We start from the raw sequence: 24,255 nt of genomic DNA, 5'->3' as shown, positions 1-24,255 counted from the left end.
AATTTAGGGAAATTCAATCAAAAAAAATTGTAAACTTATGTTTATAATTTTGTTTTTTATTGAATTTCCCTAAATTAATTTTGGTTTGAAATATTTTCTTTTTGCTTCCTCGTGGAGGAAGCTTTGTAGTCATTTAATTTTCAAAATTTTTAAAAATCTTTTTAACAAATTTTCTTCTATTATAGGACTATATAGTCCTATAATAGAAGAAAATTTGTTTATATTATATTTATAGAATTAATTACAATTAAAGTTGAAAAATTCACTTTTTTACTAAAAATTTTTTTGTTTATTTAGATTCATATTACTGTATAAGAGAATTTTATTCTTTCTATTAAGACGAATGAACTTTATTTTATAAATGTTAAATTGTATTAAAAATGATTTAAAAATTAAATATACTTGTCGTTAATGCTTCCTCCACGAGGAAGCAAATTTTTTTTTGCTGATCGTAAAGAGGAAGCAAAATGTTCATGTAATGAACATCTGGATTTACAACTTGTTTCATTAAGTTTGAGCTTTTTTGGGTTTTGAAAATTAATTGGAAAATTTATTTATATTATTAACTATATCAATTTGACGCAACATTGGTTATATAATATATAGAAAATATTTTTTATTTGGCATTCATTTGTTTAATCAATCCTTTGACTGTTAATAATACAGTTTTTTGTTCGTTTCTTTTTTTGCGTCTCTGCGGTTTTTCTTGAAAAACTAAATAACAGATGATAACAGACCTTGACTAGAAATAAAAAGCCCGGGACATTCACCTATAACCAGTTCATCATTTTATTACGTCAATCATCTCTTGATATATTCATCTCTTTTCTACCTACATTTGCCCTTGAAAATAAAACTAGAATATTACAGAGAAAAAAAATACTTCATCTCGCGAAAGAAAATCATTTGACAAATAGTATATTTCATCATCATCTTCGTTGTTCTTTTAATTGTGGAAATATTTACTGAATTTTACAATCTTCTAATTTTATTATTTTCAATTATTTATTTACTATTTAGTTTATTTATTATTTGTACGTAAATTTATTTATTTATTTATTAAAATATATTTTAATTTAATTTGCTTTTTTGTATTTAATTCTGCAGAGTCGCCACGAGTTCGGAAATTTAGGGAAAATAAAATTGGTCAGGGAAATCAGGAAAATTTTGGGGAATTTTATCGAAAATACGGGCTAAAATTATTACAAAACTTATGGTTTTTGATGTAAACGTTTTTGAAAAATTTAAGAACGTTGCGAATTATCGTCGATTTTTTTTCAACTAAAAAAACTTTTGAATCGCGAATTTTAAAACAATACATTTGTTTTTTATTATTTCGGTAAACAATTAAATCTATTTTTAATAATTAAATTCATCAATAACTTTCCTAAAGTTACAGGAAATTTTAGTAAGTTGAGAATTTATTTATTTATTTTAGTAAATTTTAATTAAAAACAGTTGCAAATTGCAAAAATAATTTAAAATTCAGAAGGTTTTATAGTAAATTTTTTGAAAATTTTAATTAAAGTTATTAATCCAAAAATTTTAGTTAAAAACAGTGGCAATTTTAAAAAATAATTTAATTTCAGAAGGTTTTATACAAAAAATTTTCGAAAATGTCAATTACTGCGTCAAAACATTAATTAATAATTCGTAAATAATTAAATTTTTGAGAGTCCCAATTGTAGCTAAAACAATTTAATTAATAATTTAAATATAAAATTATGTACACAAAAATTAATAATAATTAATTATTTAATAATTTAATTTTAGTATCGATTTAAATTTTAAATTAGAAAAAAATTTTAATTTCCAAAAAAATTTTTATATCCTAACAATTTTGTTTTTAAAATATTTCAGATCTATTTTTTTTAAAGATAATTTAATTTTTATTGGGGAGCGTTCACAAATGATGTCACGTTTTTGGGGAGTGGGGGGGGTCTAAAATCCCGAAAAATTGCGTGACATCATTTATAAACGCCCCCTTGTCTATTAATGAAAATTTTTGAAATAATTGATATTTTCTAAAATTCTATTACAAATTTTTTAAATAATTGAAATTTTCTAAAATTCGACTAAAAATTTTGGAATTGAAATTTTCTAAAATTGTACTAAAAATTTATGGAATAATTGAAATTTTCTAAAATTTTACTAAAAAATTTTAAAATGGAAATTTTTTTAAATTCTTCTAAAATTTTTTGAAATAATTGCCATTTTCTAAAATTTTATTAAAATTTTTTGGAATAATTGAAATTTTTTAAAAATCTATTCAAAAATTTTGAAATGATTGAAATTTTCTAAAATTCTATTTAAAAATTTTTGAATAATTGAGGCCTTGGATTCAATAATTCGCCCGACACTCGGAGGAACGCGCAACTGCCAGTCAGTGAGCAGTGAGCGCCTCTGGGCCACTTACTGCTACCCGACTGGCATTAGCGCGTGCCTTCGAGCGTCGGGCAAGTTATTGGATCCAAGGCCTCAATTGAAATTTTCTAAAATTCTGTTCTAAAATTTTTAGAGTAATTGAAATTTTCTAAAATTCTACTAAAAATTTTTCAAATAATTGTCATTTTCTAAAATTCTATTAAAAATTTTTAGAGTAATTGAAATTTTCTTATTAATAATACCTAATAAATAATTATCGAAATAATAATAAAAATTTGTTGAATAATTGAAATTTTAATTAAATTTAGACAGAATTTTTTTTTAATAATAATAATACTTATTAATAAAAAGTAGTGAGAAAAAAACCCAAAAAATACTATTTTTTTATTATAAATAATTATAATAACGACGGTTTTTGCGAATAACTGAAAATATTGAATAACGAGTTCAATTTAATAAAATGTCATGAAAATTTTGTTTTCTATCATTTAATTTGACATTATGTGATTTTAATAACTCAATTTATGCGCCAATAATAATGAATCTGTATTAAAGGCGTGTTTTCAATTTAAAACATTAAATTAAATTTATAGCTTTTAAATTGATTACACAGCGCACTGCTTTAGATTTGTTCTTGTTGTTTTTTTCTTGTTTCTTTTTTTTCACAATTATGAAACTATAGACTCAATATTTTCTAAATAATATACTCTACATATTGTAAATAGAGTTTGCTTAATTTCTAATTGAAAAGGTCTCGCTCATAACACTTTATCGATTAATTTACACAAGAGTAGTAGTTAAAATGTTCTTTATGTATGCATATAAGAAAACTTGTTTTTCATTTAGACGACTTTTTTTCTTCTTTTTTTCACTCGTTATTTATTTATATTCAAACACATTTTCACGTTTGTATAATATAAATGAAATTAATAGTTAATAACTAGTCACCGCGGTGGATATTTTATTTTATAACATTGATTGGAATATTGTTAGTAATTTATTTTTAGATAAAAGTTATTTTATTGTATTTATATTATATTTGCCATAAAAAATGTCAGGGGATTTTTTTTTAATTATTTATTACTATGTCTTTTATTTTTTTATATTTTTATTATTTTTATTTAAATAATTTTATTTTATCCTAATTTTAAAATATTTTATTATTTTTTTACTTTTAGTTTTATTTCAACTATATTTTTATATTTTTATTTAAATGATTTATATCCTTCCGTGTACTGTTAATTAATAATATATATTCAATTCAAGGAAGAAAGAATTAAATGAAACAATATTTACGTTTTAATAATTACGTTTTTGTATTTTTAGTTTTATTTTATTTACATTTTCGCATTTTTACTTTTAGTTTTTTTTTAACTACGGTTTTTGATTTTTAGTTTCATTTTAATTACTTTTTTGTATTTTTAGTTTCATTTTAATGATATTTTTGTATTTTTAGTTCGATTTTAATTACATTTTGTATTTGGTTTTATTTGAATTATGTAGTTTTCAATTTTTAGTTTTATTTCAATTATATTTTTCTATTTTTATTTTAACTTTATTTTTCTATTTTCAGTATTACTTTGATTACGTTTTTGTATTTTTAGTTTTATTTTATTTACATTTTTGTATCTTTCCTTTTTATTTTTTTTTAATTACATTTTTGTATTTTAGTTAGATTTTTATTTATTTATTTACTCAACATTTATACGAAAATTGAAATGAATAAATTCCGTTTGTTCAATTGCTAAAATTAATGGTTAAATAATATAGTTAATAAATGTCTATTAAGGGGATTTGAACCTTGATGACGTCACAGTTTGTGCAAAGCATTAGTTTTAAATCTGTGACGTCATCATGGTTCAAATGCCCTTAAGGAAAAGGGAAATACTACTTTGAGGGAAAGAAAGAGGGGAAGAAAGAAAGAAAGAAAGAAATATTTTCATTTTGAAATTTGTTTTTAATTTTCTATTTTTGATTTGAATTTTTCTTTTTTTCAGTGTGTACTTCTTGGCGTAAGAACAATTCATGTCATGTTACGTTACGCTATTCATCTCTATGACACAAGAGGTGCTGGCACTTCCTCTCCACGTTCCTGGGACAAGAGAGGACCCTTAGCTTATTATACGGAACTTGCATCAGAATTAACAGTTCTTGCAGTTGAATTTCTCCATCATATTCATATGCTTTTGTGGAGCAATATTTTCCTTAGTATGGCGTCTCTTGTTATTTGCATGCAGCTGCGATATTTATTCTATGAAATTCAACGGCGCATCACTAAGCATCGAAATTATCTCGCCGTTCTCAGTCACATGGAGCAAAAGTTAGTTTTTCCATTCAATGCAATTTTTCTTCGAATATTATTTTTTTCTTTTTCTTCTTCTTATTTCTTCTTATTTTTATCATTCGCAATTTCGAGAATTTTTTCTTTTTTTTTCTTTTTTACTATTTCGAGAATATTTTTAGTTTTTCTCTTTCTACTTTTAGAATTTTTTTTATTTATTTAGCTTTTCTTGCATTTTCGTTTTTTTTTACTATTTAGAGAATTTTTTTCTATTTTTTACTTATTTCGTGAATTCTCTTTATTATTTCGAAAATTTTGTTTGTTTTTTTTCTACTACTAGAATTTTTTTATTTCTTAGTTTTTCTTGCATCTTATGTTTTTTTTTTCTTTGCCTATTTGAGAATTTTCTTTTATTTCTTTTCTTTTTACTACTTCAAGAAATTTTCTCAGATTTTCTTTTTACTATTTCGAGAATTTTTTTGGTTTTTCTTTTTTTACTTCGAGAATTTCTGATTTTTTAGTTTTCTTGAATTTTCTGTTTTTTTTTTGCTGCTTCGAGAATTATTCTTTTTTTTCTTTTTACTATTTCGAGAAATTTTCTAAGATTTTCTTTTTAGGTACTACCTATTTAAAAAATTTTTTTAAGTCTTTTTTTTAATATTTGGAAATTTTTTGTTGTTTTTTTTACTTTGCGAATTGTTTTTATTTTTTAGTTTTTCTTGAATTTTTTTTTGTTTTTCTTGCTGCTTCGAAAATTTTCTTTTTACTATTTCGATAATTTTTCTTTATACTATATTTTCTTTTTACTATTTTGAGAAGTTTTTTTCCAAATATTTTAGTTTTTATTTTATTTTCTTCATTATTAAACTTTTCGGACGTTAGAAATTTCTTTTGTTTTTATTTTCATTGCATTTATTTTCTGTTTTGCTTTTTTTTCAATTTTTTTTATCCCTTTTTTTAATGAAAAAATTTACAATTCTTGTTCTTTTTTCGCAGTTATTCAATTTTTTTTTAAATTACAAAAAGAAAAATGAATCAGTAAAATTGCAAATAACTTTTTTTATTTTCTACTTAGTAAATTTGTTTCTAATTAATTCATTTTTAACTTTTTTTTATTTTCTATTTAGTAAATTTGTTTTTAATTTTGTATTCACTTATTTACGAAATTTATTTATTTTTTGGTTTTTCTTTTTTTTCTTGAATTTTATGTTTCTTTTTTGCTGCTTTGGGAATTTTCTTTTATTTCCTTTCTTTTTACTACTTGGAGGAATTTTCTTTTTTCTTAAACTAAAACGAATTTGTTTTTTGTGACAATTAATGAATTATTTTCCGCAGTTATCCAATGGCAACGCAGGAGGAGCTCGCCGACAATTCGGACAATTGCGCCGTTTGCTGGGAGAAAATGGAGACGGCAAGAAAATTGCCGTGCGGTCATTTGTTCCATAATTCGTGTCTTCAATCGTGGTTGGAGCAGGACACATCGTGTCCAACGTGTCGTCTTGCATTGAGTATGCAGGCAAATCATCGTGAGAATAATCCCGAAATACCACCAGAATCGCAAACACCAGCGCGACGCAATGACAATCATTTCTTTCATTTCGATGGTTCGCGTTACGTTTCCTGGCTGCCGAGCTTCTCCGTCGAAGTCACGCACAATCGTTTGCGTGGCGATTTTCTCACAATGGCGCACAGTAATTCGCAATTGGACGCAATGGCACGACAGGTATACACAACAAAATTGTTTATTTTTAAATTACTTATTTAAAGCAACTTCATTGACAAAAGGGAATTTTTAATAATGAAAATTGAAGCTATTAAAAATTATTTAAGATTTCTACTTCATTTTTGAAAGAATTGCTGAATGGATTCGATTTATTATTTAATAATTTTAGGAGCACTTGTCTTTAAAAAATAACAAAATTTAATTGATTAAAATTTAATAACGAAATTTCATTCTTTGAATTTAATAAGATTTAATAATAAAATTCAATTTTTTGAATTTAATTGCAAGCAAATTAAAAAACAAAATTCAATTTGAAAGAATTTAATAATAAAATTCAATTTCTTAAATCTAATAACAAAATTCAATTTCTTAAATTTAATAACAAAATACAATTCTTTGAATTTATAAACAAAATTTTATTTGAAAAAATTTACAATCATAATTCAATTTTTTGAATTTAATAACAAAAATCAATTTTTTTAAATTTAATAATGAAATTTAATTCTTCGAATTTAATCAAATTTAATAATAAAATTCAATTTGTTGAATTTAATTGCAAAGAAACTTAAGAACAGAATTCAATTAGAAAAAATTTAATAATAAAATTTAATTCTTTGAATAACAAAATTCAAATCTTAAAATTTCGTTACATTGCATTGCCCGTGTATATTAAAGTAAATAAATAAATAAAAAATTCAATTTTTAAGTTTTTAGAACAAAATTCAATTTTTGGATTTAATAATAAAATTTAATTTCAAAATTCATTTTTTTTTAATTTAAGAACAAAAATTAATTTAAATCAATTAAATTTTAAAATACCTATTCTTTAACAAAATCTAATTCTTTGAATTTAAAAACAAAGTTTAGTTAAAAAATATTTAAAAACAAAATTATATTCTTTGTATTTTTATAACAAAATGCAATTTTTGGATTTAATAATAAAATTTAATTTAAAGAATAATTGATACCCACATTTTTTTTTTAATTTAGGAACAAAAATTATTTTAAAAAGTTGAAATTAATTAAATTAAAAATTATTTTTTAATAAAATTAAATTCTTTGAATTTAATAACAAAATTTTATTTTAAAAAAATTTTAAAATAATTCAATTTGAAAAAATTCATTGAAATTATTCAATTCTTTAAAAATAACAAAATTCAATTCTTTTAATTAAATAAAATTTAATTTTGAAAAATTTTAATAACAAAATCCAATTCTTTGAATTTAATAACAAAATTTAATTTGAAAAAATTTTAAAAACAATTTAATTTGAAAAAATTCATTAATATTATTTAATTCTTTAAATAAATTTATTTTGAAAAAGTTTAATAACAAAATTTAATTTTGTAACTATAAAAACCAAATTTAATTTTTTGAACTTTATAATAAAAATTAATTTTAAAAAATTTAAATATAATTCAAATTGAAAATATTTTTTAACAAACTTTAATAAAAAAATTCAGTTCTTTTAATATAAAGAACAAAAATTAATAACAAAAAATTGTTTTTGTTTTTAATGTAGAAATAAAAAATTCTTTGTTTCAATTTTGGATTTTAAGTTTATTAATTTTTCTTGTTTATTTTTTCTTCAGGTACAACAATTGTTTCCGCATTATCCGCGGAATGTTGTGATTGAGGATTTAAGAGTGACGAGATCGGTGGAATTGTCGATTGAAAATATTCTCGACGGTAGACTAACATTGCCACATCATGTCATTGATGAACCGGAAACTGAAACACAAACGCAATCGATGGCTCATATTTTGCCCAGTAAAGAAACGCAAAATTCCTGGAATCCTCATCTTGATATTTCCAATGTCGAGAGGTAAAAAATTGACATAAAAAATTTGTATATTTGTAAAAAGAAACAGTTTTTTGGAATTTTGGATCAAAATAATAATAAATGTAAAACAAAATAAAAAAAAGAATAGAATTAATTATTAGTTAATAATGAAATAAATAATAGTTAATAATATTAAATGGATAAAGTAAAAATTGAGAGAAAGTTATTCTTTTAAGAATTGTACAATTTTTTAAAATTGAATTTGAAATTTTCCAGTAGTGAGGAGCCGATAAATTTGGGCGGTCGCTTCTCAAAGTCGCCGGTGGAAAGGGAGAGAATTTTAAAGCGTCGAAAAGAACATCTTCTATTGTCAGCTCGACGGAAATATTTCGAGAAGCTTTGCAATAAAATTGAGACAGATCTCGTAGATATAGAATCACCGTCATCATCATCATCGTCATCATTAAAATCACAATCATCTTCATCGTCATCTTCATTATCATGTCCAATAGCATCGTCCTCTAGAAATACACACGAAATCACGTCCTAGATGATTTAGAAAAATCAGTCCAAGAAGAAAGAAAAAAAATTTAAATAATTCACTTTTTCTCAACTCAGGACTCGCATCTCAGGAGAGATTGTAAGAGAAACTTCTTCGTCTCCATTTTAAATGAATGAATCGTATTTTAATCAAGCGATTCCGCAACCCTCCAGATAGAGAAAAGAAGGTTAAGTAAGAGAGGAAAAAAGGGAAAATGGAAATAAAATAGAATTTTCATTGAACAATTTTATTGAGAAAAGAGAGAGAGAGGAAAGAAAAGGAGAGAAAAATTTGTATTCGGAAAAAAGAGAAGGAGAAAAAAAGGAGAGAGAGAGGGAGAAATATATAGAAGATGAAAAAATGATGACTGAAAGAAGAGCGAAGAAGAAAGATAGTAAAGAAGAAACAAAACTTAGAAGAAAGAAAAAGAAAAATACGTACACGGAAAAAAGAATAGCACAAGAGATGTGCCAAACAGTAGGACAAGTCGTGTGCGTTAATTCAGCTCGTCTGGTGTGCTCTTTGGAACAGCAGACATACGTAGTTTGGCGCAGACGCTGTGCTTTACAGCTTTTACATTTTATAAGCACAGCGTCTGCACCAAACTAAGTATGTCTGCTGTTCCAAAGAGGCACACCAGACGCGCTGAATTAACGCACACGACTTGTCCTACTGTTTGGCGCATCTCTTGTGCTATTCTTTTTTCCGTGTAGAATCGAAAAAGTGTAGAAAACAAGACTTGTATTGTTAATATAAAAAATAAAAAAGGCGAAAAGTAGAAAGATGAAAGAGAAAAACGAAATAGAAAGATAGAAAATAGAAAGAAATGATAAAAAAATAATTGAAAACAGTAAAAAAAAGAACGTAAGTTATAGAATTAAAAATATAACTACGTAGCAAAGAAAAATTTGTTTTCAAATAAAAAAAACAAAAACACGAAAAGAAAAAACTGATAAATAAAAAGAAGAGTTTACAAACAGAAGAGAAGGGAGAGTACAAAAAACCCAAAAGAAGCGTTTACAGAATAAAAAAAATACCAAAAGCGAAGACTGTGACAAAAGAAATGACAGAAAAGAATTATTTTCGAGAAAAGAAAGACGAATTGAGAGAGAAAAGGGAGAAGAAAAGACGAGAAAAAAGAGCCGCAAAATGTGGTAAGAGACAAAAACAAAATTAATAGTTACGATATAAAGAAAATGAGAGTAAATAAATAATTTTTTTTTAATATCTCACAACGAAAAGCAAAAAAAAAATCGAATAATGAATTTATTCTTAAAATTTTTTATTAAATAATTAAATTAAATTTTTATTAAAATTTTCAGAATTACTATCAAAATAAATAAATTATTATTACATAAAAAATTGTAATATTTATTTATTATAATCGTAATAATAAAATTATTATATTCTTATATTATTTTAATTCTCTTCTTGCGATTCTGATAGAAAATCTTTTGTAATAATAAAAAAGAAATCAAGTCCATTTTAAAGTAATTAAATTTTCTGGAAAAATCAATTTTTTGTCGAAATTTCAAAGAAAAATTACAATCAATTTTAAAAAAAATAGAAAATTAATTTTTTTTAAATTGGAGTTAATTTTAGAAAAATGGAGAATTTTTAAAAAAATTGGAATTATAATTTTAGAAAAATAAAAAATTTTTAAAAATTGGAATTAATTTCAGAAAAATAAAGAATTTTCAAAAAATTAAAATCAATTTTAGAAAAATGAAAAATTTTCAAAAAATTGAAATTAATTTTAGAAAAGTTAACAATTTTGAAAAAATTAAACAAATTTCCGAAAAATTAAAAGCGTATTTTAGAAAAAAAATCTTGAAAGCTACAAATTATTCGATTAATTATTAAAATAAATTATATATTAGAATTGGATTTCCATTTATAAATATAAAATTTATTATTATAGATATATTTAGAATTATAATAATAAATTATAAAACAAAATGATCAGTTTTCTCAACAAAAAAAGAAAAAAATGCGAATAAACTACTATTTACTTTTTATTAACTTTCTAGAGAAAGTAAAAATGATAATTCTATAATTTAAAAAGAAGAATAGAATATAATTGTATATATAAATTATTTAATAATACTTACTTTTTGTTTAAACCGTTTTTTTAAAAATTATTTTGGCCTTTTTATTACAAAATAATTATTTACAAATATAATATATAATTTTTTTTAATACATATGTTTAATTCCGATTGGATTTATTAATTATTAGTATGATTAATTAAATAATAAATAAATAAAAGCCGAAATGCAAAAAAAAATCTGCTATTAAACAAACAATAAGTAAATAAATCCGAAAGGCAAAAAATGTGAAATTAAACAATGAATAAATAAATAAAAGGCAAACAGCAAAAAAGAAACTGAAAATAAACAATGAATAAATAAATAAAAGGCAAAAAGCAAAAAAGAAACTGAAATTATATAAATGAATAAATAAACAAAAAGCGAAAAGCAAAAAAGAAACTTGAACTAAGTAACGAATAAATAAAATATATGCCAAAAAGTAAAAAAGAAAAAAATTGAAATTAAAAAAATGAAAAGCGAAAAGCAAACAAGAAACTATTAATAAATATAAAGAAAATGCGAAAAACAAAAAAATAACTCAAGAGCAGACAAAGATGAATATAAAAGAAGACTAAAAGAAAATAAGGATAAAATAGGAAAGAAAATAGTCTTTAGAGAGAATTGTGTGTAAGAGAGAAAAAGGGCGAAGGAGGGAAAAAATTTATATAGAAAACCGATGAGAAAAGTGTTTAATGGAAATAGAGATGAAAAAAGAGGGAAATTAGAAAGTCTTTGAATTTGAAGCACTTTTTAATATTAACTAATATAGAAAAGAATTATTTTTTTAATAGTATTTAAATATTTTCTTTTCTATAAAAAAAAAGAAACAAAACCTCTTTTAATCAATGGAGGTGTGCGGATTTTGAAAAAGTGAACGCGAAACGTTTTTTTTTACGATTATACAATATATTCAGGCTGAGTACTTGAAACAGTGAAAAATAGAATAGAAAAAAATATTTAATTATAGGTATTTTTTCAAGTAATTTTATTATTTGTATTATTATTATTACTATTATTATTATCAACTTCATTATTAATTACCCCTAAGTGATAAATTCATATTTTTACTATTATTTATTATAATTATAATAATTATAATAATAATAATTGTTATTATTATCATTATTTTTATTATTATCATTGTTTTTTACTATTTTTATCCTAATTAATTAATATTATTATTATTATTAGTAATAAGTAATGGTAATAATAATACTCCTCGTACCTACTATTTTTTTTCATTTCTCCGTTAGAACAAAATAATTATAATCATAAAAAAATAACCTGTCGCTCTTTTCGCAGACTTTTTGAATTAATTTTCCTCGTCTTTTTTGTTTCCTATATAATAAGTATAATTAAAGGAAAAAATAATAGCTCTGATAATATTGATTTTCACATTTTTTCTAAGGATAATAAATTGAGACAAAGAAACGAATCAGAACGTTGCAACGTTTTGTCTCAATTTGATATCCTTAGAAAAATTGTAAATTCTTGAATTTTTCTCGCTTTTGCTTTAATATTTTTTTGTGATAATAATTGACTTTTTTTGTATATATATATATAAAAAAACAATTTATATGTATAAAAAAAGACACAGACTTAGCATACATTCGTATAATGTAAATTTGTACGTATGATATTCATACGATTTTGAAAGAAAGAGGGTGAGAGATTGAGAGTTTGAGAGAATAGAAAAAGAAAAGAAATCTATTCGATAATATTATTTAAGAACATATTTAAGGAAAGAGAGAAATTTAAACAAAATTCAAATCAACTTTCCCGACAAGAAGGCGCAATTTTTATCGCTTTTTGTCATGATACTTTTATTATCATAATATATATACATAGTATTAATAGAATTATTTATTTTTTAGTAATATAATAATCTAAGTCTAATAATAATGGAGTTGTGAAGGTAGCAACTATCCACGTATTGGCGATTTGCCAAAGTAAATAAAAAAGTAATTATATTAAATTAAGAAAAAAAGGTCCCAAAAAGAAAAAATTTGTGAGAAAAAATAGAGAAGAAAGGAAGCGAGAATGAAAATTAGAAAATGTTTTTGTAGTTTTTTTTCTGTATTTTTTTAACTATTTTTGTAAATTTTTCTCATCGAGAAAAATTGTTTCCTTTTTTCCTCTCGATTTATTTTCAATAACTAGTTCTGATAAAATCTCAGAAATTAGTGATTAAGAAAAATTATTTTTATAAATGATATTTAATTAGTTATTTTTTGTTAAAAGTAAAATTATTCGTTTCCTTTTTGTATCGAAACCGAGATTTGTAGATTTCGTTTATTTGATTCTTTTTTTCTTTTTTCCTTTTGTTTTCATGCGAGAAAAATTTACAAATAAAAAATAAAAATTCTACAAAAATGTGACAGCGAAAAATGTTCGATTGGAGAAATTTTTGTCCCCAATTTCCTCGACATATTCTGTATTTTAAATATTTTTTTATCGAGGAAATACATGTGCACCATTTATTAATATCAAATTACCCACCACAAGATCCTTGTAAATACACAGAAAGAAAAAAAATCTCACGCAGTTCTGAAGTCCTATTAAAAAACGTACATTTCTGCCAATAATCTGTCCTTTCATTAGGATTGTAATGAGAAGTGTATATCATAAATAAAACATGCTATAGATTGTTGTAGATATTTTGTCTGTTTCGTTCTTATTATCACCAGTAAACCCTTAGAAAAAAGAATCCTTAAAAATAAAAAATATTTAATAAAAAATTATTTAACTCTCTGCTGATGCTAACGACCGTTATCGTCAAAAATCGTCATTCTGGACGTCTGGTGGGGACTATGGGAGTTACGTGCTTTGGCGATAGAGTGGGGATAAGTTAGCATCAGCAGAGGGTTAATACCGGACGTTAATTTTTCAGGGTTGCCATAAAAATTTAATTTTGTTTTCCCTGATTTCCAGACAAAATTTTGACTTTAACCCTAGAGAATATTCTGATAGTTATCTAAAAATTATTAGATACTCAAAAAAAAATTTTCTAGGTACTACATTTATTTACGAAATTCTTTAATTGTAAAATTATTCGAAAACATCAATAACTTTTTTGTTAAATAAATATTTAATCATTATTTTCCATATGAATTAAAATTTTCAAAATATTCATTTCAAATTCAAAACTTTTTGAAATTCAGCAACTTATAATAATTACAGATTACCGAGTGATAAAATCATTATTTTATATTATAAAAATATTGTTACTTGCTACTTCTTCAAAATTATTTTCATCATTTCAATTGAATTAGGTATTATTTTCTACAATTTTTAACTAAAATTCTTCTTTAAATCAATTATTTCTAATAATTTTTGAAAAAGTTCTTTGAGAATTTTCAAATCCATTTGTTTACAATTTAATTTTATGTGAAATTTCATGGATTATTCGTAAATTCTTCAATTGTATATTAGAAAATAAAAACTTGAAATAATTTTTAAAAAATATTCAATTAAACTTTTTCTAAAAAATGAATTCAACAAAATTGTTAGTTAAAAGTATGAAAAATGCAGATTTCCACGGATTTTAATTTGAAACCTTTTCAAAATTCAATATTATTTCTAAAAATGCACACTTTAATGCTTTTTTTATTTAATTATCTCACATTTTAACTGAAATACATTTTTGAATAACTTTGGATTAGAAAATTCTACGAGAATTAAATTATTGAAGTAAAAAAATAAATAATTTACTGGATGTTTCTTAATATTAAATTTTTTCTACGAATTTGAATACAAATTTTTAAGAACAATGGCATTTTTCGAAGAATTCAATTTAAAATTGTATTAACAATAATTTAATTCCTATAAAAAGAATTTTATTATATTTATGAAATAAGTGGATTCTTAAGAAGAATTTTATTATTTGTGAAAATAATTGAATTCATGCTAAGAATTTTATTAAAATTTTTGAAAATAATTGAATTTCTGCGAAGAATTTTAATACTTTTGAAAATAATTGAATTCTTATGGTGAATATTGTTATTTATGAAAATAATTAGTTTTTTCAACAAAGAATTTTGTTATTTATCAAGATAATTGAATTCTTTCGAAGAATTGCGTTGACAATTTTGAAATAATGAAATATAATTCAAATAATTGGAAGTAAATTTTTAAAGAAAAAAAAACGTTTTACAGAATTATTTTAAAAGTATAAAAAATTCAGATTTTTCAAGATTTAAATCTAAAATTTTAACTGAAATTTAATTTTAAATCAATTTTTATTAGAAAATTCTACTAGAAATCAATTATTTAAATCCAAAAATTAAGAATTTATTGAATAATATGAATGTTTCTGAAAACTGAATTCTCAAAAAGAATTTTACCAATAAATTTTTAAATAATCGAATTCCTTTGACGAATTTTAATAAAATTTTTAAGAATAATTACATTTTTGGAGGAATTCGATTAAAATTGTATTAAAAATAATTGAAATTCTGCTCTGAGTTGCATTAATGAAAATAATTAAATTTATTTTTTATTTTATTTTTCAATATATGCACGGGCAATGCCCTTTATTACAAAATTAAAGAAATACTTAAACTAAAAAAGAAAAAAGAAAAGATGCTTTCAGCCTTGAAAAGAATATTTTATATTGCGTAGACACTCTACTAATTTGCCCTTAAACACATTATAGTAAGGTTGAAAGAAATCAATCTCACGCATAGCATTTGCCTCCCGACATATACGCGTTAAAGCACAATTATCCCCGTAATTTGTTCGATGGTTTTGAACTTTAAATTTTGATGGAAATCGAAGAGAAATGATAGGCGTTGACAATGAAATTTGAGATAATATTGTAGGGCTTTCAATTTTACCATTTAGAACTTTATACAAAAATATAATGTCATTCATAAGAAATCTATACTGAATTGTGGGAATATCCAAAAGTCGACGAAGCTCAGTATAATCGTGGTTATATCTATCAAAAGGAATGCCAACCTGTCTTGCAGCGAATCTTAGAAAAACATTCTGCACTCGTTCGATTCTTATTTTGTGTACATATAGTATTGAGGTGACCAAATGACAGAAGCGTATTCAAGGAGAGGTCGAACAATTCTTTTGGAAAATTTTATTAAAATAGTAGATATAAAAAATCACAGAATTGAGAACAATTTTTTATGAAGGATTTTATTATTTATAAAGATAATTCAATTCTTGACAAGAATTTCTAAGAATTTTATGAAATTTTTGAAAATAATTGAATTCATATGCTCAAAATTTTATTTTTGAAAATAATTGAATTTCTGCAAAGAATTTTGTTATTTATAATGATAATTGAATTCTTGACAAAAATTGCATTACAATTTTCAAAAATAATTGAATTTCTTGGAAGAATTTTGTAAAAAAAATTTTAAATAATTTAATTCCTAAGAATTTTGTTCTTTATGAAAATAATTGAAAACTTTTGAAGAATTTTGTTATTTATAAAGATAATTGAATTCTTGTTAAGAAGTTTATATAAGGCAGTGATACTAAGACTTGAAAATAAGAATTTTTCTTGATTTACAAATTTTAGGGTCAAATTTTTTGATTTTTTTTAGATTATCTTAAAACCCTAGCGCGATAGGGTTAAGTAAACTTTAGATTCAGCTTCAGCGACCCCAAAAACTTTTTTTGAGTTTATCTCAAAACTCTGACGTGATAGGGTTAAATAAACTTCAGATCCTGTTTCAGCGACCCCAAAAACATAAAGTAGTAACTGTCTAACCTAAAGCTAAGAGCATCAAGTTTTTTTTTGTGTGCCAGTGTCATATTCCAGACTATTTTACATATCTGTTTAGAAGTTTATACCGAAAAAAAAATATTCTTGTTTTGAGAGGACAACTCCTCTTCTAAAATCCTCTTACATTTTATTCTTGAATTAAGAATATTACTCTTCATTGGAGACTATTCCTCTACTTTTAAGAGGAATTACTCTTAAGTGGAGAATAATCCTCTTAAAATAAGAGGACGTTTTTGAGCCATATACGAGAGGAAAATATGCATTGAAATAAAAGGAATCCCCTTAAAACAAAACAAAAATTTTTCAGGGTAGGCTCTACATTTGACTAAATTTTAAAAAAATCTAATTGTTTTCGGAAAAATCCAAATATTTCAAAAAATACGAAATTTTTTGAAATTTACTGAAATATAGGTATATCGGGATTTTAAACCAATTAATAATATTCCAAAATATTTTACAAATCCGTTTAGAAGTTTAGTTTTCTTTGTTTCAATTCTATAAAAGTATCCAAAATATTGAATAACCTTATCATAATAATTCTTACTTTTATCATTACTTATCCAATAAAAAAATTGAGCAAAATCGGTTAAGATTTACTCGAGTAATTCGATTTTATCGATAAACAGTTGATATTTTAAGAATACCTATAAATATTCACGGTTTTTACTTTTTACTTAGCGGCAATTCCCTACCACGAATCTTGATATAATTTTCCAAATTGTTTTTTATTAGGGGAGATTGGGGTATTGTGGGCCACACTTTTTCTTAGCTCAATATCTTACATACAAAATTTATTTTTTTAATTTTAAAATTTTTAGTGTCAGTAGGAGGTCTAAACTATCATATATCATAGTCAGTTTACCAAAATTATCACTTATCTAAAAGAAATTTTAGTTTTACTAAAGAGTGCACTTTTGTGATTTTTAAAAATGTTGGGGAATTGTAGGCCACTGCCTAAATTGAGTTCAAAATAAAAAAAACGATGAAATATATTTATTAAATGGTTAGAAATTAAAAAAATGTTATTAATGTTTAATTATTAGTTTAAAATTAGAAAAGAAAAAGTAAGAAAATGAAATTAATCGGAATCACAATTTAGACAAGTAAAATAGGCTCAATTAATTACGCATTTTAAGTGAACAGTTCTATTGCTTGAATCGCAATGAATATAATTGCTTTTGTTAAATTACTATACGTATGAGTGATTTTAATAATATTTGCAATTAAATCGCCAAAAACAAGCAACAAATACTTCCCCAAAAAAGTGGCCCACAATTCTTCAAATGCTTCATTTTACAAAAACCTTTGTATTATTTATTCATTTTAATTTGATGCAAAATTTCTTTTTGGAGTCAAAGTACCAATGACATACAATAATTAAAAAAATATTTTCCATAATTAATTCTTGAAAATCCTTGTAAAAACAATAAAAACATGAAGGCCCAAAATAAATATTTATAAATGCAATTTTTCAGGTGATTTTTGTTAACGGTTTATAGGTAATTGTAAAGCGTTGTAAAGTCATGAAATGATAATGGAAAATTTACTTTGGACAAACAAAAGAAAATAAAAAAAAACTCGATGATCAAACTTGTAAATATTATCAAATAATGGAGGTGGCCCACAATTCCCCAATCTCCCCTATTTTTATAATTCTTTTACGTATGGAAATGGAAAAAGATTCATTTCTTTAATACAAATTGAGATTTATTTGAATCCAAAACTACTTTGTTTTGATGCAAATAAATTTGGTATTTGGACTATATAATTAATTATTTGACGCAATTAAAAGTATATTAGTCTCAATTAAAATAATTAATTATGAAGAATTGCATATTTGCTACAGATAAATATTTAGTTATTTTAAAAAAATTATTTTATTGATGCAAATAAATATGTATTTGACTCAAATAATTCGAATTTGATACAAATAACTATATATTTGATACTATAAATTAAAATATTTATATCCAGTAAATATTTACTTAGCACAAATAAATAAAAACAAAGAAATAAGTAAAAACAAATAAGTTTAATTACAACCGAACGAGCGAGTGAGGTATATGTAGCTAGATTTAATAATTATAAATATAATTGAGATTTGAGGAGAATTTTGTTTAATTTTTTACCATAATATTGAATTTCTGCGAAGAATTTTATTACTTTTGAAAATAATCAAATTTCTGCAATCATTAAATTCAATAAAAATTGAAATTTTCTAAAATTTCAAATTGCCACCTTTTGAGGTTCATCTATTTGACGGGTTCCACGTTAAGTGACCCAGGTCAAAATTTTAAATGTTTGGGATCGGGTTAAAAGTTTGCACAAACAGTAGTCCTATTAGATACAATTAAAAATACCAAATATTATTAATTTATTTAAACAAATATAAAAACTGGAGGGGGTCAAAGTTTAAATTTTTGGTCTAACATGGAATATTTGAAAAATTTGTAGTTTCTTTAAAACAAAACGAAAATACGTTTTCTATTTTGGGTTTTTCTGCTGTTTTTCAACACTCTCTAATGGTGTAAACAAATGTAGAGAAAAAAAATGTTTGACCTTGAAAAATTAAATTAAAAAATAAAATTTCATTTTTTCATCAAATGGACAGTTTTTATTTTAAAAAAAAATTTTTATCATAAAGGTGAGGTTTTTTCCTAAAAAAAATGTATAGGTCAAAACGTGGGACAAGAACTTTTAACTGGTCAAAATAAACATTTACTTCTGCAATCCACCGCCCCTGCTCGTTGTTGGGCTATATATTGTTTATAACAATTGAAATAAATTATTTTATGCTTTATTAATTATCTGGTGGTCATATTGGATGAATTTAAATTTATTTAGATCATGTGCATCAACGGAATAAGAAAATAAACCTCCTTTTTTAAAAAAGTGTATTAATTTGTTAACTTTGATTTAAAAAAAATTATAAATAATTAAAATCTCCAAAATCGGCCTCGAAGGATGTCTTAAGAATTTATTCCCCTTTAATTTAAGACAAAGAACACTCAAATCGGTTAAAAATTGTAAGCTATAGACATTTTTTAATAGTAAATTGTAAAAAAAATTCCACTGTGGGACGGTGCACGGCAGAAGTAAATGCTTAATTTGACCAGTTAAAAGTTCTTGTCCCACGTTTTGACCTATACATTTTTTTTAGGAAAAAACCTCACCTTTATGATAAAAATTTTTTAAAAAAAATAAAAACTGCCCATTTGATAAAAAAATGAAATTTTATTTTTTAATTTAATTTTTCAAGGTCAAACAATTTTTTTTCTCTACATTTGTTCACACTATTAGAAAGTGTTGAAAAACAGCAGCAAAACCCAAAATAGAAAACGTATTTTCGTTTTGTTTTACAGAAACTACAAATTTTTCAAATATTCCATGTAAATTTTTGACCTGGGTCACTTGACGTGGAACCCGTCATTTATGAAAATTGTAAACTGAACTCTTTTGAAATTGAATTGATTTTTGAACTATTGAAGTAAAATTATTCATTAAATAATTTGTTTATTTTATGATAGTTTTTCAAGAATTAAGTTATTTAAAAAGAAAATTAATTTAATAATTAAAGAAAAAATAATTTTATTCTTAAGGGCATTTGAACCTTGATGACGTTACAGATTGTGCAAAGCATGTGTGACGTCATCAAGGTTCAAATGCCCTTAATTCAAAAAGCAGAGAAATAATTTATTTCCAATTAAAAAAATATATTTAATTTTCAATTTCAAAAATAAAGAAATATTTAGTTTTTAATTAAAACAAAAAAAATTGTAATTTTACAAATGGAAAAATGACAGAAAAGAATAAAAAAAATTTAACGGTTCTTTAGTAAAATATAAGACGTTTTAAAAATTATTTTCTAAAAATATTTAATACATATACAAAAAAACATTGTTTTCTTCCTTTTTTCTAAATAATTTCTTATCCAATAAAATTCATAACAACGAGATGAAGAATAATGTGTGCAAAAATAAAATCGGCAAATCCCCTTTCGGCACTGATTCCATAAAAATGCGTTTTATTTTGTGGATTCACTTGAAGTCTGAGACACACTGAAATGAAAAAAAATAAAATTTCATTATTTTCGTAAAGTAGGTATTTATAATAAATAATTTTCCTTATAAAATTTATATTCTAGATTTATTTTTTTCATTAAAAACTTTTAATTTAATTTTTCAATATTTTTAACTAGAATTAATTTTTTCTCGAAAAATAACAATTTTTTCAGAAAATATGTTCGAAATTTCAAGTAATTAATAGTTATTACCTACTAGTTTATAACAATAATAATCCCTTTTTGTTAAAACATTTTTTTGGGTCTGATTTTTCAATTATTTCGTAATAGTAATCATTATAAGAAAAGAATATTAATAATTATAGAAATAACAATAGAACTAATAATATTAATGATAATAATAATAAAACCATTAATTATGGTAGTTAAGAATTTTATATAGAAAAAATGATTTTCAAAACATAACCTCAAATATTTTGCATTTACTATTAAGAGATCAATTAAATAAAGGAAAAAATCATCGAAATAATAAAAATAATAAAATCAACTCTCAATGAACAGGTTTTTAAACAAAAACTATGAATATATTGGAAGAAAAGTTTTAGATAAGACTGTTTTTACCGGTTTTTAGGTTAGGATAATTCGAAAAATTTTACAACTAAAAAATTTAAAATGTTTATTAGTTAATTAATTTACTCACCACCTAAAATAAAGCACGAAATACAGGAGATAAATCCACTGAGAAAACTGTTAAAGGGAAATGTGCCAACGAGACAACAATAGATGAATTGAATGACACCAGTCAAAAACACATAAAATAGATACGAGTCAATAATTTTCAATTTTTTTGGTGTATTCTTTGTGTATTCCTGCCAAAATTTATTAACCACAGCTAACATCGACATTTTAAGTGAAAATTATTAATTTACGTGAAATAATGCACCACCGGAGTTTATTTCAACAAGAACCTCTCTTGGAAAATTGAAAAAGTGTCAAAAGAAATTCGTGGAATTGACGCGTGGCACGAGACAGGGACGTAGGTATTTACATTTAAATTGGTATTTACATTTGAATTTAATTTCTTTTTGTAAACAATTTATAGAGGTTGGTAAATTTTTCAAAAAGGGCTCTAGACTATTTTCTTGTGGAACGGAAACAAAAGAGAAAGATTTAAAATAGTTTGCAAGGTTTGGAAAATTTTTTTAGGGGAGAATTTAAGGGGTGACGGGGAAAAGTATGTATGTCCCTGGGAAATCTCTCCCACGCACGCGTTCGAACATTTTGAGGTTATGTTAACCGCCGCCAGGTGCGCATTTTCGTTGGTTGGGTTGGTTCATGCGTGGTTTTTTTTACTGTGTTATTTTTTCTCTTTAGAAATACTGGCGCAAAATTCGCGTCTTCAACCGCCACACCGGCGGCTCTACTGCAATTGTTTTTTATATCGATAGTAACAACAGTTCTCGAGGGCGAGTGTACTTCGAGAGAGAAGAGAATTTGAAAAACGAACGTGTTGTGTGTTAAGCTAGTGAGTGAGAATCTTTTTCATCTCTTCCCCGGTTTTTAGTGAATTGATTGATTTTTGGCTTTGGCCTTATAAATTTGTTAGTGCGTTATGGTCCTGTGATTTTTCACTAAGTAGTGTGGAGGAAAACAATCATGCAGAGAAGTGGTGAGTTTATTTTTCCACTGTTAATATTTATACAATTAGACATTTTTTGTATTTTTGAAATTTACGGGAGTGTACATAGTAGAAAGTAGAATGGAGAGAAAAACGCGGGGTTTTTTCTTGTTGGGGAGAATTTTGTGTCGCGAAATTTTTGCTTGAGAGGAAAACACCTGACATTTACGGGTCGTCGACCATTTTGGAGGGCGCCAAATTTTCCGTCAATAAAACGCGGTGCGCATCACACACCCGGTCAATACGAAACAATAATGCAAAAGAAGACCTAACCTAACATAAACATTTTGTCAATTTATCCCGATTTAGCCAATTGAATGATATTTAATTAGAAGGAAAAAACTTGGGGGTTATTTATTGTCATTTTGTCCCAGGGACACGCGGTCATTGACCTAATTATTTTTTGTTTTGGCGCTAATTTTTTGGCGCATTTTTTTTTTATTGATTTCGCTTTTTTGAGGTTAGAAAATAGACTTTTAATTTTGAAATTTTTACTGCTATTAATATTAATTTTGAAATGAATAGCAATTCAATTAGTAGTTGTATAAAAAATAGATTCAATTTGTACATAATAATAAAATTAAAGTACTTAATTTAATAAATTAGCAATAGTATACAGTAAATTAATAATTTAATAGGTTAATTTTTTTTGCTGTTTCTTTTCTATCATTTTTAGGGGAAGAATTTATTAGGCGATAGGGACTTTAGTAATTGAAAATTTTATTGAGATACTAAACTAAAGTGTATTGTATATATTGAGTAAAAAATATTGTCTTTCTTTTGTATACATAGCGGCATTGAACTCGATTCAGGATGATTCACAAGATTCGAATACAGGTACGCATTTATAAAAAGCACAAACCTCGTAGAAATCACGACATATTACGTGAATCATTTTCTTCCTTATTTTATTTCTCTTATTTGTATTTTACTCATTTGGAAAAAAAATATATTCGTAGTTCTAGTGAATCATTTTCATTCTTGTAAAATTTTACACGCTTTATTATGAATAAAAAAAAATTATTCGTAGTTATCGTAGGTTTGCTTGATATTTATTTTGTTAGTGTAGTAATTATTTAGTTTGCGATCATTTATGATTATCTCTGCAGTACATAGTAATTTTTATTTCTAAACAAAAATTATGTATCGCAGTTAATATAGTTTGTCAATTTTTTCGTTCCTTTGTTTGTTAAGTATAGGTAATTAACAATTAATATTTCTCCACTTAATTTATAATTATTTATGATTATTAATTAATAATTATCAATATATTAAATAATAATTATATTTATTTATTTATAATATTTATATATAATAATTCATATAAATAAATTAATTATATTAATAAATAATAATTATTTTAACAAATAATAAAAAAGAAATATTTATATTAAATTCCAAAATAAAATAAATAAAGAAAATAAGAAATAAAATAAAAAATAATATAATAATAATAATAATACAAAACGTAACAATAGTAATACGAATAAGATAATAATACGAATAATAAAAGTAATAATTTCTTAATAAAATAACAATTAATGAAAATAATAATTATTTATTTAGAAACTTGTACTATTGTTAATTAAATATTTATTATAAATTTAATCAATTGAGTGTAATTTATATAATTAAATTTAAAAATTTGTTTAAAGAAAATTGCTGAAAAATTATTAAAGAACAATTTTGAAAATTTTTTTGTAAATTAATTTTTAAAAATAATTTGAATTTATTTCTTGTTTGTCTGTGTATGAAATTTGTCAATTAGTGATAAATTTTTCACTTGAGTTTTTTTTTGGGGAGTGAGAGGAGAAAAAAAATGAAATTTATTGATTAAATATTTTAATGAAGAGGCTGCTTGAGAATAAGATGACTCAGAATTTTTTTCTCTTTTCTTTCTTTCTTTTTTTTTTGAAACATTTCGTATATTATTGGTTTAAATACTGTTTTTTACTCCCTAAAGTTATTTTCAATTTTTTCGTTTTTTTTCTTTCTTTTTCTTAAATCAAC

The 24,255-nt window shown here is 23.6% G+C and overlaps 3 protein-coding genes across 6 annotated transcripts in view; 2 read left to right on the top strand and 1 right to left on the bottom strand.

Annotated features, from left to right (window-relative positions):
• LOC122499107 (E3 ubiquitin-protein ligase AMFR-like) overlaps window positions 1–9,495 on the top strand; it is an 86,876-nt gene extending 77,381 nt beyond the window's left edge. For 2 of the 3 annotated variants that reach the window (XM_043607202.1, XM_043607212.1), the window contains exons 5-8: window positions 4,383–4,705; window positions 6,002–6,389; window positions 7,982–8,214; window positions 8,449–9,495. In XM_043607202.1, the coding sequence (XP_043463137.1) occupies window positions 4,383–4,705; window positions 6,002–6,389; window positions 7,982–8,214; window positions 8,449–8,722 (1,218 nt within the window). In that variant the 3' untranslated portion in view covers window positions 8,723–9,495. The remainder of the gene's footprint in view (window positions 1–4,382; window positions 4,706–6,001; window positions 6,390–7,981; window positions 8,215–8,448) is intronic. The other variant, XM_043607222.1, reaches the window with a different exon arrangement.
• A 10,909-nt stretch (window positions 9,496–20,404) lies between these two features.
• LOC122499274 (dolichyl-diphosphooligosaccharide--protein glycosyltransferase subunit DAD1) lies at window positions 20,405–21,589 on the bottom strand. The gene is made up of 2 exons (XM_043607537.1): window positions 21,268–21,589; window positions 20,405–20,604 (listed from the first exon to the last, which is right to left on the bottom strand). The coding sequence occupies exons 1-2, from the start codon at window positions 21,470–21,472 to the stop codon at window positions 20,474–20,476; spliced, it is 336 nt and encodes a 111-aa protein (XP_043463472.1). The 5' UTR covers window positions 21,473–21,589; the 3' UTR covers window positions 20,405–20,473.
• A 272-nt stretch (window positions 21,590–21,861) lies between these two features.
• LOC122499236 (septin-7) overlaps window positions 21,862–24,255 on the top strand; it is a 145,214-nt gene continuing 142,820 nt past the window's right edge. Inside the window, exons 1-2 of one of the 2 annotated variants that reach the window (XM_043607459.1) lie at window positions 21,862–22,236; window positions 23,038–23,082. In XM_043607459.1, coding sequence (XP_043463394.1) covers window positions 22,224–22,236; window positions 23,038–23,082 — 58 coding nt within the window. In that variant the 5' untranslated portion in view covers window positions 21,862–22,223. The remainder of the gene's footprint in view (window positions 22,237–23,037; window positions 23,083–24,255) is intronic. The other variant, XM_043607469.1, reaches the window with a different exon arrangement.

Source organism: Leptopilina heterotoma, unplaced genomic scaffold, assembly GCF_015476425.1.
Source record: "Leptopilina heterotoma isolate Lh14 unplaced genomic scaffold, ASM1547642v1 Lhet_100, whole genome shotgun sequence".
Taxonomy (NCBI): Eukaryota; Metazoa; Arthropoda; class Insecta; order Hymenoptera; family Figitidae; genus Leptopilina; species Leptopilina heterotoma.
This window is presented reverse-complemented; position numbering and strand designations above follow the sequence as displayed.

Excerpts from the sequence above, each read along its gene's own strand:
- LOC122499274 (XM_043607537.1), bottom strand. The coding sequence starts at position 21,472 with ATGTCGATGTTAGCTGTGGTTAATAAATTTTGGCAGGAATACACAAAG. Across the intron at positions 20,605-21,267 it reads TTCGTGCTTTATTTTAGGTG|TGTGTCTCAGACTTCAAGTG; the intron begins GTGAGTAAATTA and ends TTTTCATTTCAG.